The 16,683-nt window shown below is 35.0% G+C and overlaps 1 protein-coding gene across 2 annotated transcripts in view; it reads left to right on the top strand.

Annotated features, from left to right (window-relative positions):
• LOC136040896 (uncharacterized) overlaps nucleotides 1-16,683 on the top strand; it is a 75,648-nt gene that overhangs the window by 51,897 nt on the left and 7,068 nt on the right. For both annotated transcript variants that reach the window (XM_065725311.1, XM_065725310.1), the window contains 5 exons: nucleotides 21-182; nucleotides 1,260-1,406; nucleotides 3,011-3,145; nucleotides 4,200-4,370; nucleotides 16,053-16,322. In XM_065725311.1, coding sequence (XP_065581383.1) covers nucleotides 21-182; nucleotides 1,260-1,406; nucleotides 3,011-3,145; nucleotides 4,200-4,370; nucleotides 16,053-16,322 — 885 coding nt within the window. The remainder of the gene's footprint in view (nucleotides 1-20; nucleotides 183-1,259; nucleotides 1,407-3,010; nucleotides 3,146-4,199; nucleotides 4,371-16,052; nucleotides 16,323-16,683) is intronic.

Below are 16,683 nucleotides of genomic sequence, written 5' to 3'. Positions count from 1 at the left end.
ATTTTTTTGTTTTTTTCAAGGACGTATTCGTGAATGCTACTCAACTTGGAATGAACTATCCAGTTTCTAGTCAGTGGGAAGCTTTGCTGCAAGCCAGTGTTTGTCCAGAGATTGCTGACTGGAACAATAACGTGCAGAAAATCTTGTTGTATATCAACCAAGATGGAATCCTCGAACCTCAGGTTATTTGAATTATGATTTTATTTCTTCTCAGTAAGTATAGAAGTTGATAATAATCTGTACATCAATAAGAGCATTGATCGGCCTCTTTAAAAGTGTCTCAATGATTCCAACTATTGGGTGTGGGTGATACTTTTTTCCCTGTTAATAATAGTAGTTTTATCAGAATTTGATTCTAGAGGTCAGATTACTCCCCGCAAAATTAGAGCGCTATGAAATTACGAGAATACTCTGGAAAAGTATAAATTTTCATATTAAATTTTTCTATATCTGAACATCAGAGGTGGAGGATAGTGGATGAAACTCCGAGATTACTGAGAAAAATGATTGATAATATTTTGGGATGTAGTTTTTCTATGCCATCACCACCACCCATCTTCTTAAGAAAAATCATCTGAAAATTTTCGTTAAAAGTCCTCTGACCCTCTCCCCTTCCAATAGGTGGAACCATGTTCATAGGCTTGGCTGTATGTGGAGGTTTAGTATTAGGAGTACCTCCAAAAAAATCGATTCAAGCGGGTGTAAAGCTAAATTCTTACACAGGAACCTAAATTCCCCTTAACTTCCCGCCATATATGGCAAGTTTGATCTGTTTTTGATATCACCATTTATTGGTCAACATATGTATGTTTATCATGCATAGTATGTTTAGGTTTCTTTCCGCCTTTTCTTTCTTTTAGTTATTACCTTTTCTTTTCACTGAATAATATCTGGAAGAAATTTTTGCTGAAAATCTATTTTGCCATCCTTTTACGCGCAAAAATAATTTCTTTTTAGCTTTGGTTCTAATTTCTGGTTTGTAGAAAAATCGTGCTTTTGTAGAAAGGTAAATATAATGAAAAGCACATACACTGTTTGACGTTGTATATTCGTTTAAAATGTCTGCTTAAGATGGGTCGGGCGTGTTAGGCGTTGTATAGTACATACAAATGAAACTGGTGCATGAAACCTAGCAATGAAACTGGAACTGGTACATAAAACCTAGTAATGGAACTAGTAATTAACTGTGGAATAGGTACCTTATCCACTGAGTTACGTTTTGATTAAACCATGTATTCTGTCCATTGAATTAATTTTAGGCCTTCATTCATAGACGTCTTTCACGTTCTGGCTTAAGATGCAGCACTGGTGATTTTGTTAGCACGAGAAAACTTAGCCAGAAGCATTTAGCAGCAAAACTTACAAATACAAAAATTGCTGACTTTCTTATGGAGGCTAGAATCAGGGTAAGTTTCTTCTATACAGAATTTGATTAAGTGTTTCTAATTTCCCTATATTCCACTGAAAAATGCTGTTCTAATATAGATACTTTGCGTTTTTCGCCGTAATATGAAGTTCCCCAAAAAATCTTACTTCGACCAAAGACTACCCACGATTCTAATGAGAGAAGAGGGAGCGTATCCAGGATTTTTTTTTAATGAGGTTAGGAGGTTTGAAAAAGAAATAACAGAAAAGTGCCATATGATTCGGAGTATTACGATATTTTCAAGTTTTGTTTCATTTTGGTCTTCAAGAGGAGAGGGGTCTGACACCTCCCCCCCCCCAGAAATAAAACCTAGAAAACGAATTTTAACTAAATAAAAGGATATACATTATGTTGAGCTGTTAAGTCAAGCTAAAAAAGAGCTGAAATCGCCCCAAACTAGTGTAGTGCTACAGCGCCTTATGTCCCTCAATAAGCTAGAAAGCTATTTGCGCTTTACCAAAGACAAAATATAGTTTGAATCTTCTTTCTTTTTTTATATGAAAAATCATTGTAAAAAAAAAAAAACTATTATTTTCCCCCTGAAAAGACTATGTTAAAATACAACGAACAGAAACTAATAAAAACACTATTTCCACAAAAGCAGTTTTTTCAAAGAAAAATAAAGAACTAATTCAAACCAAAAACGAGCAAAAATAAAATCTAATAATCTACCAAATGTAGAACTATCACAAATCAGCATCAATAGATAAACGAAACCCAAAACGAACAGAAATTACAAGAAATAACCGAGTCAAACGAACAGAAATTACAATAAATAACCGAGTCAAACTCAAAACAAGCAGAAATTAACATGATTAAGGATTGAAACCCCCTTTAATTTAAATATTTTCACTTTTATAACTTTAATAAATCAAATACTATCAACAATTTAAGGAATGAATATAAGCAATTGTACATTAAACTAACAAAGCACATTCATTTGTATTTTTTCAGTAAAGTACAAATTATGTTCTGGCCTTGGGAAGGTATAGGGGTTTCGGACCCTACTCGAGTCAATTTCTGCTTATTTTGAGATTGAATCGGTTAGTTATTGTAATTTCTTTTCCTTCTGGGTTTCATTTATTTATTGATGCTGATTTGTGGTAGTTTTACGCTTGGTAGGTTATTTGATTGTATTTTTGCTCATTTTTTGGTTTAAATGAGTCCTCTACTTTTATTTGAAAAACTTATTTTCTGAAAAAGTTTTATATTTAATCTATACAAAAAGTGAAATTTCTTTGGTTATTATCATCGACATGTGCTTAAATGTGGGTTGTTTTTCAATTTTATTATTGAAGGAAAACTAGGAATAGAAGCCATACCGCTGAGAGGGATATTTGGGTTCATGATTGTCTGGCAACGAGGAACTCTACTGAACAAATCTTGAACCGATATTATTTAATATAAATAACACTTATGTGCTGAGCTGGGATCCAGTTACAGGACCTTTTAATTGCCACTAAAGTGACATGTGTGTTCAATGTAATTTCTTTGTTAGTGACTCTGATTGTAAGATTAAAATTTCATTTCTGTTTTCAACAATATAAAAAATTTCATCAAATTAAAATCTTTATTTCCTTTCAGCTACTAGTTGGAATTCCTTTTTCAAAGAAAACTTTCACATCGAAGAGAATTTTTAGAGCGGTGCCGAACATTGAACTAGTTGTGTTTGGAAGAAGTTATATCTCATTTGGCGAAAAAGTAGCTGGAAAAATCGAGGTAAAGCAAGTGTTCTTTGCCAAAAAACAAAATGACTTTAAAATTGAGCATGAGGGGAAAAACTTACACAACTCAACCAGAATATACTTGCAGTATTTCAGTTTTCCTGTTTAATTTCATAGAAAACATCGACGTTAGAAGCACACAGAAAAATGTAGCACCATCGTTACTTTTATTTTCCACCATCAAAGGTGGTGGAAAATGAATTTCTACGCTATACAAATTTTAACTTGTCCTACTAACCAGACAGCTTCAATTTATCAGAACCCCGCCAATTCTCTCGACACATAAAAGAACGTTAAATAAAGCAAAAAATGCAAGCATGGACATCACATATGTCCTTGTCACCTAAAAAAATGGGACATTTCATGAAAAATCATCGTGAAAACTTGTGTTTCATGCTTAAATACAAGAAAAAGTAGCTTAAAGAAATTATAGTTAACACCTTGTTCAAGTCGTTTTGAAGTTTAGTAGTTGTCTTACGGCTGCGAAATTAAAGATAGATTTGTTGCAGAAACATGTTAAAATATAGTTCCTTTGAAGGTTTATGTAGTATCTTTCACAAGTTTGCCCTATTGACCTGTATGCTAAGTTTATATACGGTAATAATATCTCTCGTTCTGTAAAAACTGCCACAGGAAAATCAGGCATCCAGAGAGTTTAAAATAAACTGTAAAACTGCCACAGGAAAATCAGGCATCCAGAGAGTTTAAAATAAACTGTAAAACTGCCACAGGAAAATCAGGCATCCAGAGAGTTTTAAATAAACTGTAAAACTACCACAGGAAAATCAGGCATCCAGAGAGTTTTAAATAAACTGTAAAACCGCCACAGGAAAATCAGGCATCCAGAGAGTTTTAAATAAACTGTAAAACTGCCACAGGAAAATCAGGCATCCAGAGAGTTTAAAATAAACTGTAAAACTGCCACAGGAAAGTCAGGCATCCAGAGAGTTTAAAATAAACTGTAAAACTGCCAGAGGAAAATCAGGCATCCAGAGAGTTTAAAATAATAAAACATTCATTCTGTTTGGTGTTTCAATCTTTCTTTCCAGTCTATGGTAAATAACAAAAATGGGATAATCCACAACGCGCCCTGGCCCCTCATTGTTAGAAATGCTGCCCAGCAATGTACAAGACGTATGATGAAAAAGGCTGCAAAACATAACCGTACCTTGTCCTGCTTGCGAGACGATGGTGCTCAAGCATGGAATGTTACTGTTGAGGTATTGTGACATCTTTTAGACAATATAGATAAATGCAAAGGAAATTTTGTTATGTCTAAAACAAAACAGTGAATTTAACATTTTTGTAGTGAGATTTTCAATAGTTTTATAGGACTGTTTTTTTTTAAGGATTTAAATGATAAGAAAATTGTAAGAACTGTGATGCGTAGCCGAATAATTCGGCTTAATTTGGTAAGGCAGTTTGCATTGAGTAAATAGCTACTGTAGACTACTAGTTAATTGTCGAGTAACATATACTAAAATATGTTTTTTCACTTATGCTATGTTTCCCTGCCTCCTTTAAAGAGAAAAATGTAACAGCACAAGTGGCTAGTGAATGAGCGGTAACTTAAAAATTGTTTATCTTGTCTGCTGATAATGGCAAACAACTTGTAAAATACCGTTGTATCTTTTTTCCTTCATATTCATTCAATCAGGATTGAAGAGCTTGTCTAAAATGAACATCAAAGCGTCTCATTTACTATTAATCTAAAAATGGTAGGACTTTTTAATAAACAGGTGTTAGTTTGGAATTTTCTCCTTATTTGTAGGTCTAAGATTAATATTTTTTTGCGAAACCAATTTAGTTTGTTCAGTAGCCAAATTGGTTAAGACTTTAAAACAAACATCTGAGGAAATTGAAAAGTAGATACAATGATGATTACGATTTTGACATACCATTCGTTTGGTTAAAAAATCTACAATCCTTTTGTTTTTCAGTCCTTTTGAATTTCACGGAAATCTTTAGTTTTCAAATTTTACTTTAGGGTTGTCCAACAGAACAGGATGCTGAATCATATATGAGCACTTTGTTTCAGCCACTTCTGCACAATGAAGGTAAAACACTGTCTATATGTTTGTACATAAGCAAAAAAAATATTTTGATTGTTATTGACTATTGTGAGGCTTATTTTTTTTATAGGCTACGTATCGAAGCCTTAAAGTACTTTTAGTTTGTCTTCCCTAGAGACTGCATCCAGTTCTAGTGAAATATTCAATAAATGGCTGTTGTACTTAGACAGAGTGTCTTTTCTTATGCAATCTTATGTTTCACTATAATAATCCTGATAAACTTTCGAGAAAATTTCTTGCTTTTTTTCTTTTCTGTTTTAAATAACAATAAACAGGTATAGACAGATCAGTCTGGGCTAGCTCCCCCAACAGCTTAACTTTTGCACCCTGCCCATATCTCATTATTAATAATTGTTTCATTAGCTTCTTAAAATTTTCCTACAAGTATTTGTTATTTTTAAACTTACCCCCTCCCCGCGTCCTCCCAAAATGCATATATGGGTATATACCAGACAAAAATTCTGACAGAAACCTGTACAGCAAATGGGTACTTGACGAGTATTTGTTTGCTTCATAAATACCCGTAATTAGAGTAGTGTAGGCCCTTTGGATTCAAGAGGCCAGTACTCCCTTCGAATCCCGGTCCGTATGTTTTTTTAACTTCTTCAAGACGCAGCTGTTATTAATTTTCTTCGAGAGACAGATGCATGTTACGTAATAGAGTTCATTTTCTAAGAGATATAGGTGTCTGTTACGTAATAGTGAATCTATTCAAATAGATGCTGGAAGTTGCTACGTAACAGGGGTTGTTTTTACTGTTGGATCTTACGTGTTAGAGTTCAGGGGCTGCTAGTCAAGATACAAACGTACACGTTACGTAATATGGAATGTTTTCTTCAAAATATTCTACAAGATGTTTTTTTAAAGATATTTTTCATCAAGACGTTTTTCAGGACTTTTCAGTACATTTCAAGACATTTTTAAGACATTTTTCTTCAAGATGCTTTTCAAGCCGTGTTTAAGACTTTTTTCTTCAAGACATTTTAAAGACTTTTATCTTTAAGACGTTTTTAAGGTGTTTAAAGACATTTTAGGATCTTTTTTAAAACATTTTCTCAAGATATTTTTTAAGATTTCTTTGGTTGCTATTTAATAGGGTAATGTTTACTTATGTCAATGATGACACAATTTTGCATGACTTGTTTAATCAGGGCCTTCGGGAAATCCCAGATTGTAACTGACCATGGTGCACACGTGGGTGTTACGCAATGATGGTACATACATGGGTCCTGTGTAATGGCAGCACACACGTGGACTGTGTGTTACGTAATGACGGTGCACAAATGCGTGTTACATAAACTTTAAGAATTATTTTCAGGATTTCGTTTTTCTTTCAAGGCATTTTTTCGAGATTCCGTTTTCTTTCAAGACTTTTATTCTCGGGGAATCTTTATATTCCAAAGATTTTTGTCCGTATTAGGATTCAAAAGAGACTTCCCCTCAACGAAATGGAGCGCTAGATAGCAGGACTATGACAGCCTTTCTAACATTTTTACTCTGGGAAAACTTTCTGCGTGATAACCTATTTCAAGCAAGGAGAATTCTCGGTCGCGCTTTCTAGAAAGATTGACTGTTTTGCATATTTCGAACCCTTTCCATATCAGAGCACACAAGAATCCCAATGCTATGGATTTTTGATCTATGAAACGCACCTGCCTGTTAAATTCTATTAATTTAAATTTTGATAATACCAAAATCACATTTTGACTGGAGTGTAAGTACACTTCATGCTCCAGAAGCCTCATTACTTACATTAGTCATAGTAAGAGAAAAGTATAATTCACAATACGTTTGAGGTAAATTAAAGCCATATTAAGAGATATTTCTGAGAGGTCTTAATCAAAATGCATAGTTTCTATTACTTTATTAGACGCAAACGAAGAAAAAAATGACATATTTTTGCAATAGGTTATTTCTGAAAGGTCTTAATGAAAATGCATCATTTCTATTACTCTATTTGACGCAAACGAAGAAAAAAGACATTTTCGCGTTCGGCTATTTCCGAGAGATTTTAATGAAAATGCCACGTTCCTTTAAGCCAAAACTGCGCATATTCACGCCACTGTGACAATATGTGACTGCTCACTCTAGCAAGCAATTCCAGGGGGTAGGGTTGTTATTAGAGGTAAATTTAACCCATATTAAGAGACATTTTTATAGCTTTAAATAGGAAAGCCAAAGGGGTGAACTATTTGGGATGAAATCAAGGGGGGGGTACAAGACACATGACTTAATTCCAGGGAGAGGGTATTATTAGAAGTAAATTTAACCCATATTAAGAGATATCTCGAGAGGTTTTACAGATAGTACCCCGTTTCTTTCAGCCAAGTAATAGCCATTCCTGGTTGACAAGCACATTTTAATAAGGTTTTTCTTCATATTTTGAACAATCCCGTTAGAGTTAAATTTAAGCCACATTAAGAGATATTTTTAAGAGGTTTTAATGGGAGCACCAAAGGGGTGACTTATTAGAGATAAATTTAAGCTATATTAAAAGATATTTCTGAGAGTTACTGATGAAAATGCATCGTTTCTTTGAGTCAAGACTATACATTCCTGGTTGACAAGCGTGCATTTGAATAACTTTTTATGTTCCTATTTCGAAAAATCGAGATATTTAAAATCGAGACCTATTTCGAGATATTTTTGAGAGTTTTAAATGAAAATATCCCATTTTTTGACTGGGTCTTATATTTTAGTCCCCCCTCCGCCAATATTTTTTTGTTTTTAAAAATATGCTTTAAATCCATTGGGTTGTGCCACCTTCAACATGACACACTGTCTTAACCCTCGATCTGTGCCATACTATGGCTACTCCTCTGGCACACTATGGCACCCATCGTCATTCCTGAGAAGTTTATTAGAATTGTTTTAACAAAGTGATGTACAATTCTGCTTCCCCACTGCTCCCCACTTCTGGCCACTGGGTCAGGTTCCAGTCCTGGATCCACCGATTCTGGTTCCATAACTTCTGCCCCCCCCCCGATCCACAGTTGCGATTCCACCAATTCCGCTCCAAGCCGCAAAAATGTGTCTCTTTTACCTTATTAAATAAAAAAACAAGTTTTTTTAACGGAAAGTAAGGAGCGACATTAAAACTTAAAACAGACAGAAATTACTCCGTATATGAAAGGGGCTTTTCCTCCTCAACGCCCCGCTTTTTACGCTAAAGTTTGACCCTTTCTCTTAACTCTACTTTTTAAAACAGTAAGAAACTTTAGCGTAAAGAGCGGGGCGTTGAGGAGGAAAACCCCTTTCATATACGGAGTAATTTCTGTTTGTTTTAAGTTTTAATGTCGCTCCTTACTTTCCGTTACAAAAACTTGTTGTTGTTTTTTAATTTCTGGACGTTTTTGAATTAATGCTTGTTTTGATCTTGGCTCTCCGCACATAAATAATTAAAACAAAATTTGCATATTAATTAATTGCAATTAATCGGAAGATTTTGAGAAAAAAGAAGCGAAGGAGGAGGCCTAGTTGCCCTCCAAATTTTTGATTACTTAAAAAAGCAACTAGAACTTTTAATTTTTTACAAACGTTTTCATTGGTAAAAATATACGTAACTTACGAATTAACTTACGTAACGAAGTTCTATATTCGTAGTTTTGTATTTCGTATATGAAGGGGTTCAACCCTCGTCGATGTTTCGCTCTTTAAACTAAAGCTTTGATTGTATCTCAATTCCTTAAGAATGACCTCTGAATCACAAAGGCCGTAAAATAAATAGTTGAAATTACTAAACATACTTTAGCGTAAAGAGCGAGGTATAACGAGGAGGTAAACCCCTCATATGCGTAATAATTTTTGTTCGTTTTAAGTTTTAATGCTGCTCCTTACTTTCAGCAGAAAAAACTTTTCATATTTATTTTTTATTGTTTTTTCAAATAAAGCTAGAAAACCCTGCGCCCCCTTCATTGAAATTCTCTTCCCCCATGAGAAGTTTCTCCATGGAAACATCCTCCCACGTAATCCCCCCCTCAACTCTCCCCCTAAACCAAAAAAATCCCTCTGAAAACGTCTGTACAATTCCCATTAACCATTACTATATGTAAACACAGGTCAAAGTTTTCAAGTAGCATCCCCTCCCACGGGGACTGCGGGGGAGTAAGTCACCCCTAAAGACATAGTTATTAGGTTTTTCGACTATGGTGAATAAAATGGCTATCTCAGAATTTTGATTTTGTTACCTTAGGGAAAATTTGAGCGTGGGAGGGGGCCTAGGTGCCCTCCAATTTTTTTGGTCACTTAAAAAGGGCACTAGAACTATTAATTTCCGTTAGAAAGAGCCCTCTCGCAAGACTCTAGGACCACTCAGTCGATACGATCACCCCTAGGGAAAAAACAAAAACAAATAAACACGCATCCGTGATCTGTCTTCTGGCAAAAAATGCGAAATTCCACATTTTTGTAGATAGGAGCTTGAAATATTCTACAACAAGGTTCTTTGATACGCTGAATCTGAAGGTGTGGTTTTCGTTAAGATTGTATGACTGGTTTTTCGTGGTTTCGTGGTTTTCGTGGTTTTCGTTTGATTTTGCGTCTAACAGAACAATAGAAACGAAGTATTTTAATTAAGACCTCTCAGAAATATTTCTTAGTATGGCTTAGATTTACCCCTAACGTATTGTGAATTGACATTTGTTCTTATTATTACTAATGTAAGTAATGAGGCCTCTGGTGCATAAAGCGTAATACTTACCGCTCATTCAAAATGTGATCTTGCTAAATCACAGTAGAATGTAACAGGCAAGTGCGTCTAATAGATCAAAAATCAATAGCATTGGGATCCTTGCGTGCTCATGGAAAGGGTCGGAAACATGCGAACCATTTAATCATTTTAGAAAGGAGAAACAAGAATTTTCCCTGTGTGGAATAGAATATCACGTAGAACTTATTCCCCGAATAAAAATTTTATAAAGGCTTTCATAGTCCAACTGTCTAGCGCTCCATTCTGTCGAGGAGAAATATCTTTCAAATCCTTATGTAGATAAAAATCTTTGGACTATGAAAATCCCCTGAAACAAAATGTCTTGAAAGAGAACGAAATCTTGAAAAAATGCCTTGAAAAAAACGCCTCGAAAGAAAAATGAAATCCTGAAAAATATTTCTTGGAGTATTACGTAACCCCCAAATGTGCACCGTTATTACGTCAATTTGTGCGCTGCCGTTACATAACATCCCATGTCTGGGCCGTCATTACTTAACATCTCACGTGTAAACCATCATTACATAACACCCTCGTATGCATCGTAATTACTTAACAACTACCTGTGCTCCGTCATTACGTAACAGTCACTTGTGTCCCGACGTTACGTAGCGCCAACGTTTGCGTTGCCATTATATAACACCCAAGTATGTGCCATCATTGCATAAAACCCGCGTGTTACATGCTCAGTTACAAGCGGGGATGAATGTCTTGAAGAAAACCTTCCCTATTACGTAACGAGTACGTTTGCATCTTGAATAGCGGTTACTGAACTCTAAAAAGTCCTACTACGCAACATCCAAAAATAAATAAACCCCTATTACGTAACAAATCACCTGCCTCTCTTAGAAAACATTCCCTATTACGTAACAGACACCTGCATCTCTTAAAAAACCAACCCAAATATGTAACATACACCTGCGTCTCGAATAAAATTAATTATCGCTTCATCTTGAAGAAGTTAAAAATAAATGTCTGGACTTGGATTCGAAGGGGGTATTGGCCTCTTGAATCCAAAAGGCCTACACTACTAATTAGAGGTAGCATCTCTAACTTCATTGCCTAACCATTGGGTAGTACTATTGTATTTTGAACTATCGCATCGCCTCAATGCTTTCATCTCTTCCTACTTACATCTATCCACGCTTTTTTAGCTGTTCCCCAAGGTTAGTAACAATATGAATGTTATGCTTGATGAGCATCAAACGATTTTTGGCGTAAACCATGGGTAGCTCGCCAAGTGAAAATTTTAAATTTTTTACAATGTCATAATCAACACAAAATTACTGAATCTCTATAAATAGCAGATCCTTTGTACATCACAAATTAGTTGAATTTGCCCAATTTACCATCCCGTTTCCAAACTTGAATCTCTAGGGGTGAGGCTTGGCTTAGATTTGATGTAGTGTATTTTTTAGCTTTCCTTGAAAGGTGTTTCAATGACTACATGGCGCTCTTCAGTGATGGTATAATCAGTATAGATCTCAGAAAATATTTGAAGTTGCAGTTTGACTTTGTTGACTCTATCATTACCTCTTTCTCCATCTTCTCCATCCACAAAACGCAAAGATCTTAGTATCTAAAGGATTTAGTTCACATTTAAAATTTCTGTAAGATGCGAGTCCAAATGGCTTTATTGTTACTACTACTACTATTATTATTATTAATAAACATTTACTGCAGCACTAAGCTGCCTGAGGCCAATACAGCTGCGCACGCCCGTTCTCCATCCCAATCTATTGGAATATTATCTCTTTACCCTCTTTTGGCTCCAGAGGAATTGTGGAAAAGGATGATCTTTGGTAATCTGTCATCTTTCATCGGCAAAACATGTCCTAGCCATTCCAGCCATTACAGCCAACCAGGCATCCTAGCCCTAGAAATTTGATGGAACCATTTTTTTCTACGCTCACTGTTCTTCTTACTGTTTTTCTGCGGAATACGATCGTTCAAACGGGTAACCACAACATAAGCGTAGACAGTTCTTCTGGAAAGCATTTGATACATCCTCCAACGTCTTCCCAAGCACCAATTTTTAAGAACCACCCTTGACCACTGTCATAACTATGCCAATATTCTAATCTTGGCTCAGAGACTTTTCTTCCAATTCTTCCAAACTTTTTTCAACTATTAAAAAACACCCAAGACCTTGGCTATTCTATTTTTAACATCTTCACTGCATCCATCATCTTAAACAATAATACTACCGAGGTAAGTGAAGCTATTCACTTGATCAAAGTTCTCGTTATTCAACATTACCTTGTCAACTTCATTTATTCCTAGTCTAGTCTTCTTAATATTAATTTTCAAACCTATTGTAATACCATGAACTCTAACAACTCCCTAAAATCATTCATTCTACTAACATATCTATCTAGTACACACAAATAATTGGCATAATCTTAGTCTAGGAGAGTTTTACCTTTCCAATTAATTCCATGTTTTCCAATACCTTTTTCCTATTTATCCTTCATATACCCTAAAGTAAAACGTTCCTTCATTCATTTAAATTTTTAATTGTCTTCTATACGCAGTTTTCGCTGCACAACATTTTCGTTTTGCTTCATTGTGTCCTTTAATACCTTAGAACTTTCCTCATGCAATTTGCTTTAGCTGTTGGGATTCATTCATCATCTTCTATAATTTCGCATGACGTCAAAGAAACCAAAAAGACTTCTTTTTTAAATCTTCCTCCTTCCTTCCTGTTTACCCTTACAGCACGCTAAAACTAGACCTCCGTTGCCTGTGCAACGGGAAGTGTTGCAGCAACTGTGCCCTGTTCCTTAGGGCACAGTTGCGGAGCAACACGTGCAACTGTGCCCTACGGGACACAGTTGCGGAGCAACAGTCTCCATTATGTCCTTCAGAGGACATTTTTCTAATGCGGCTTCGATTGTTATCTTGAAGCATCTTTGATATGGTTTTATTTCGAGCTCCTACTAAACTGAGTTTGGTAAAATGTTTAGCTGGTCCAGAAATAAACGAGAATTATTTCTAAAACGTTTACTTCCGAAGCTAGGGCCATCTTAACTTGACGCCAATTCGAAGTTTTATGTTTCGAGACACACATTTCGGGAATTATTTCCGGGAAATCTGAAAGAGATACGGAAAAAACAAAATAAAGTTTTCTGCTTAACTTCTGATGGACTAAGCTAGGAAAATATAAAACAAACAAAAATTGGCAAAAATTGGACATTGCTCCGAGGACATGACAACACTTCTAAATAGAAAACCTACAGAAGGAATTTTATATCCGGAAAACTATTGCAAATTCCAGTCTTATGGGATCGAGATCTGTCGAACCGCGTTGGAAAAAAAATTCTAGCTGGCCCAGAACCGAAGTTACCTCTAGAACGTCGAAACTTCGGAAATTATTTCTAAGAGAACGAAGCAACTTGGTATAAAGAACACTTCACTTCTTCTTGCATAACTTTCATAGCACTACTCGATAAAAATAAAATAGACATCAAAATCGGAAATTTAAGAAAATTTCAAAAAATCGGAACGAGATTGACTTTTCCGGAATTATTTCAGGGAAATCTGTAAGAGCTACGGAATTCATGCTTCAGTTCTCGAAAACATCAATAAAAGTTCTATATGAGTTCATAATTATTTTATCTCTAAAACGTTTACTTCCGAAACTAGGGCCGTCTTAACTTGACGCCAATTCGAAGCATTATGTTTCGAGACGCACATTTCGGGAATTATTTCCGGGAAATCTGAAAGAGATACGGAAATAACGTCTTATAGTTTTCTGCTTAACTTTTGATGGTCTAAGCTAGGAAAATATAAAACAAACGAAATTCACCAAAAAATTTAAATTGCCCCGAGGGCATGACAAAACTTCCAAATAGAAAAACCCAAAGAAGGAATTTTATTTCGGAGAAACTATTGTAAGCTCCAGTTGTTAGGAGATCGAGACCTGTCGAACCGCGTTGGAAAAAAAATTCTAGCTGGTCCAGAACAGAAGTTACCTCTAGAACGTCGAAACTTCGGAAATTATTTCTTAGAGAACGAAGCAACTTGGTATATAGAACACTTCACTTCTTCTTGCATACTTTTCATAGCACTACTTGATAAAAATATAAGAAACATCAAAATCGAAAATTTGAGAAAATTCCAAAAAAATTGGAACGAGATGGACTTTTCCGGAATTATTTCCGGGAAATCTGTAAGAGCTACGGAATTTTGTGCTCCGGTTCTCGAAGAGACAAATGAAAGTTCTACATGAGTTCAGCATAACTGTATTTCTAACAAGTTTATTTCCGAAGCTAGGGTCGTCTTAACTTGACGCCAAACATCGAACGCAGAGTTTCTAAGAAAAAACGGTTTTATTTTTTTTTATGGAAAACTGTTAGAAATTTTAGGAACTTCTCTGGAACTTTTTTACTCTGTTTCACGTTTCCCTTCCCTCTGAAAAATCTCAAATTTTTTACTCTTACCACTTCGGAGCTACAGGTCGCTGATCACGGTGAAAAAAAAAAAAAAACTACGAAAGCAGTAGTGTTGCTCCGCAACACAATGACGCATTCCTTCATTCTATTGCAATTTTGATTTGTCTTCTAACTGCAGATTTTGTTGCGCAACATTTTCTTTTGCAATTTAATGGAATTCTCGGTGTTGCTTGTTCCATGCCTTTTGGTTTAGCTTTTCAGAATCATTCGTCATCTTGTGCAATTTCTCTTGCCTCATACATACCAAAAATAATGATATGACCCCCCATGGAAACAATGAAGTAAGTTTCTCTTTAAATGCATGTAAATGTGACGTCATTTATGTGAAATATGTTGTTGTTTCTACAAAACCTATGGCCATAGTTGAATTTTTCTTAACTCGTGACCAATCTAGGTCGCTCTCATCAGGTCGAAAAAAAATTTTAGTGTGTAAATTTTCAGAAAAAATATGGAGCTGTATCAGAGAAAAATATATACACAATTTTGGCTCGCTTAAAGAAAGAAGATAGATATATAGAATCCTAACAAAAAGGTGACTTACTGTTCTTCCGTACTTATAGTTCCTTACCACTAAATGTTTGACAAATTCAAATATATTTTATTTATAGGTTCCTTTAGATCAAGGATAAGAGGGAAGAAGGAGCTCTTGGCAGAGTTTAGACTCAAACTATTTAAAAACGCTGAAACATCTTCTACCTCTTACGCCCAGCTTATCCTTGTCACAGTTAAAATGTAAATACAGTGAACATTTATCTCCCACTATCCGTGCCATAAAAAACACACAATAAATATCATTCCTCAAAGACTGTTGGGAGAACCTTGAAAGGGAAACATCACGTAAACTTGAAAGAAGGCGTGAATCCAGGATTATGTGTCAGGATTATGTTGTTGAAATATCTTAATTGAAAACACATGTATCTTAAAAATAACAATATTTTTATAAAAAATACGCAATAACTATCATTCCTCAAAGGCTATTGGGAGAACCCTGAAAGGGAAATATCACGTAAACTTGAATGAAGGCGTGGATTCAGGATTATGTGTCAGGATTATGCGTCGGGATTATGCTGTAGGAATATTTTAACTGAAAACAATTTTGATTAATCTGGATAAGATTGTTTAAGACAGACACACCACTTCCACTGCCTGTGTGACCACAATAAATATGTTGGTCTTTTTTCCTTCCTTTAAATTCAGCTTCGGACATTGTCAGTCCTGTGCAGGTCTCGTTTTTGAACATTTTTGCAAAATTCAGGTAAAGTTTTTCTTGCCTTTCAAACCGCTTAGAATGGTGGAATGCAAAGTAGTAGCTAGAATTTGATAGAAATGTATCCTAAAAGAATCTAAAAGAATTTCGCGTTTTTAAATCAGAAATTTAGCTTTTAGTAATATACATTGCTATCTTCTTTTTTTTCTGTTTATTTGTCTAAATTTCTTCACTTTCGTTACTTTCATGACCAACAGAAAAAAAAAAACAATTCAATATTTTCTTCACTCTGCCCAACACGTTGAACATTTTTGAAGCACTGAAGATACGACGTCGATATGTTTTCTAACACTTTCACTAAAATTCGATCTTGGTCCTTTATAGATCTTAACTACTCTTCGTAACAAAGTACATACCGCCCAAAGCCTGGTTCACTTTTGTAAATTCGTAAAATTTCATTTTAGTTACGGCGTTGTCGTCGAAAATCAATGGAAAAACATATTTATTTCAATATTTGGGCATATGCTTTTAATGCTGTGCTTGGCGTGAATTCGACACTAGACTGTTCTAACATACCCTCTGCAGATGGTTTTACAGCAGATTCTATTGAGGATGATTTGGAAGTTGAAAGTTGGAATGATGCTTCTAACCTTGAAACTGAAGGTATGGCTGAAGACCCTGATGAAGCAACGGAACAGGATACTGAATTTCATGTCGAAGCAGATTTAGAACAGGTTTTTTTTTTTTTTTTTTTTTTTTTTTTTTTTTTTTTTTTTTTTTTTTTTTTTTTTTTTATGAGACCTTATTAGTGTCTGAGATAATACTGTGTCTTAAATTGTTCTTTTTTTTTAATTTTTCTGTCTTAGATTATATATGTCTTAGATTATATATAAGCGTATATGTGAACACTCAGCTTAATTCAGCACTAATAGTTCTTCATAAAACCAACTACGAAAAAAAAACATCGTGAAATCATACCATTCTCTGTTGTGATACTAAAGACCCTCATACTTTCATTTATTACGCAGTGTATGAAGAGAGTTGAATTTTTATGCTGATTCCAAATATATGAAACTTTTGCATTTTAGCGTAACT

The sequence above is a fragment of the Artemia franciscana genome, chromosome 21 (genome assembly GCF_032884065.1).
Source record: "Artemia franciscana chromosome 21, ASM3288406v1, whole genome shotgun sequence".
Lineage (NCBI taxonomy): Eukaryota > Metazoa > Arthropoda > Branchiopoda > Anostraca > Artemiidae > Artemia > Artemia franciscana.
The sequence above is the reverse complement of the archived record's forward strand: the minus strand, read 5'-3'. Positions and strand labels throughout refer to the sequence as shown.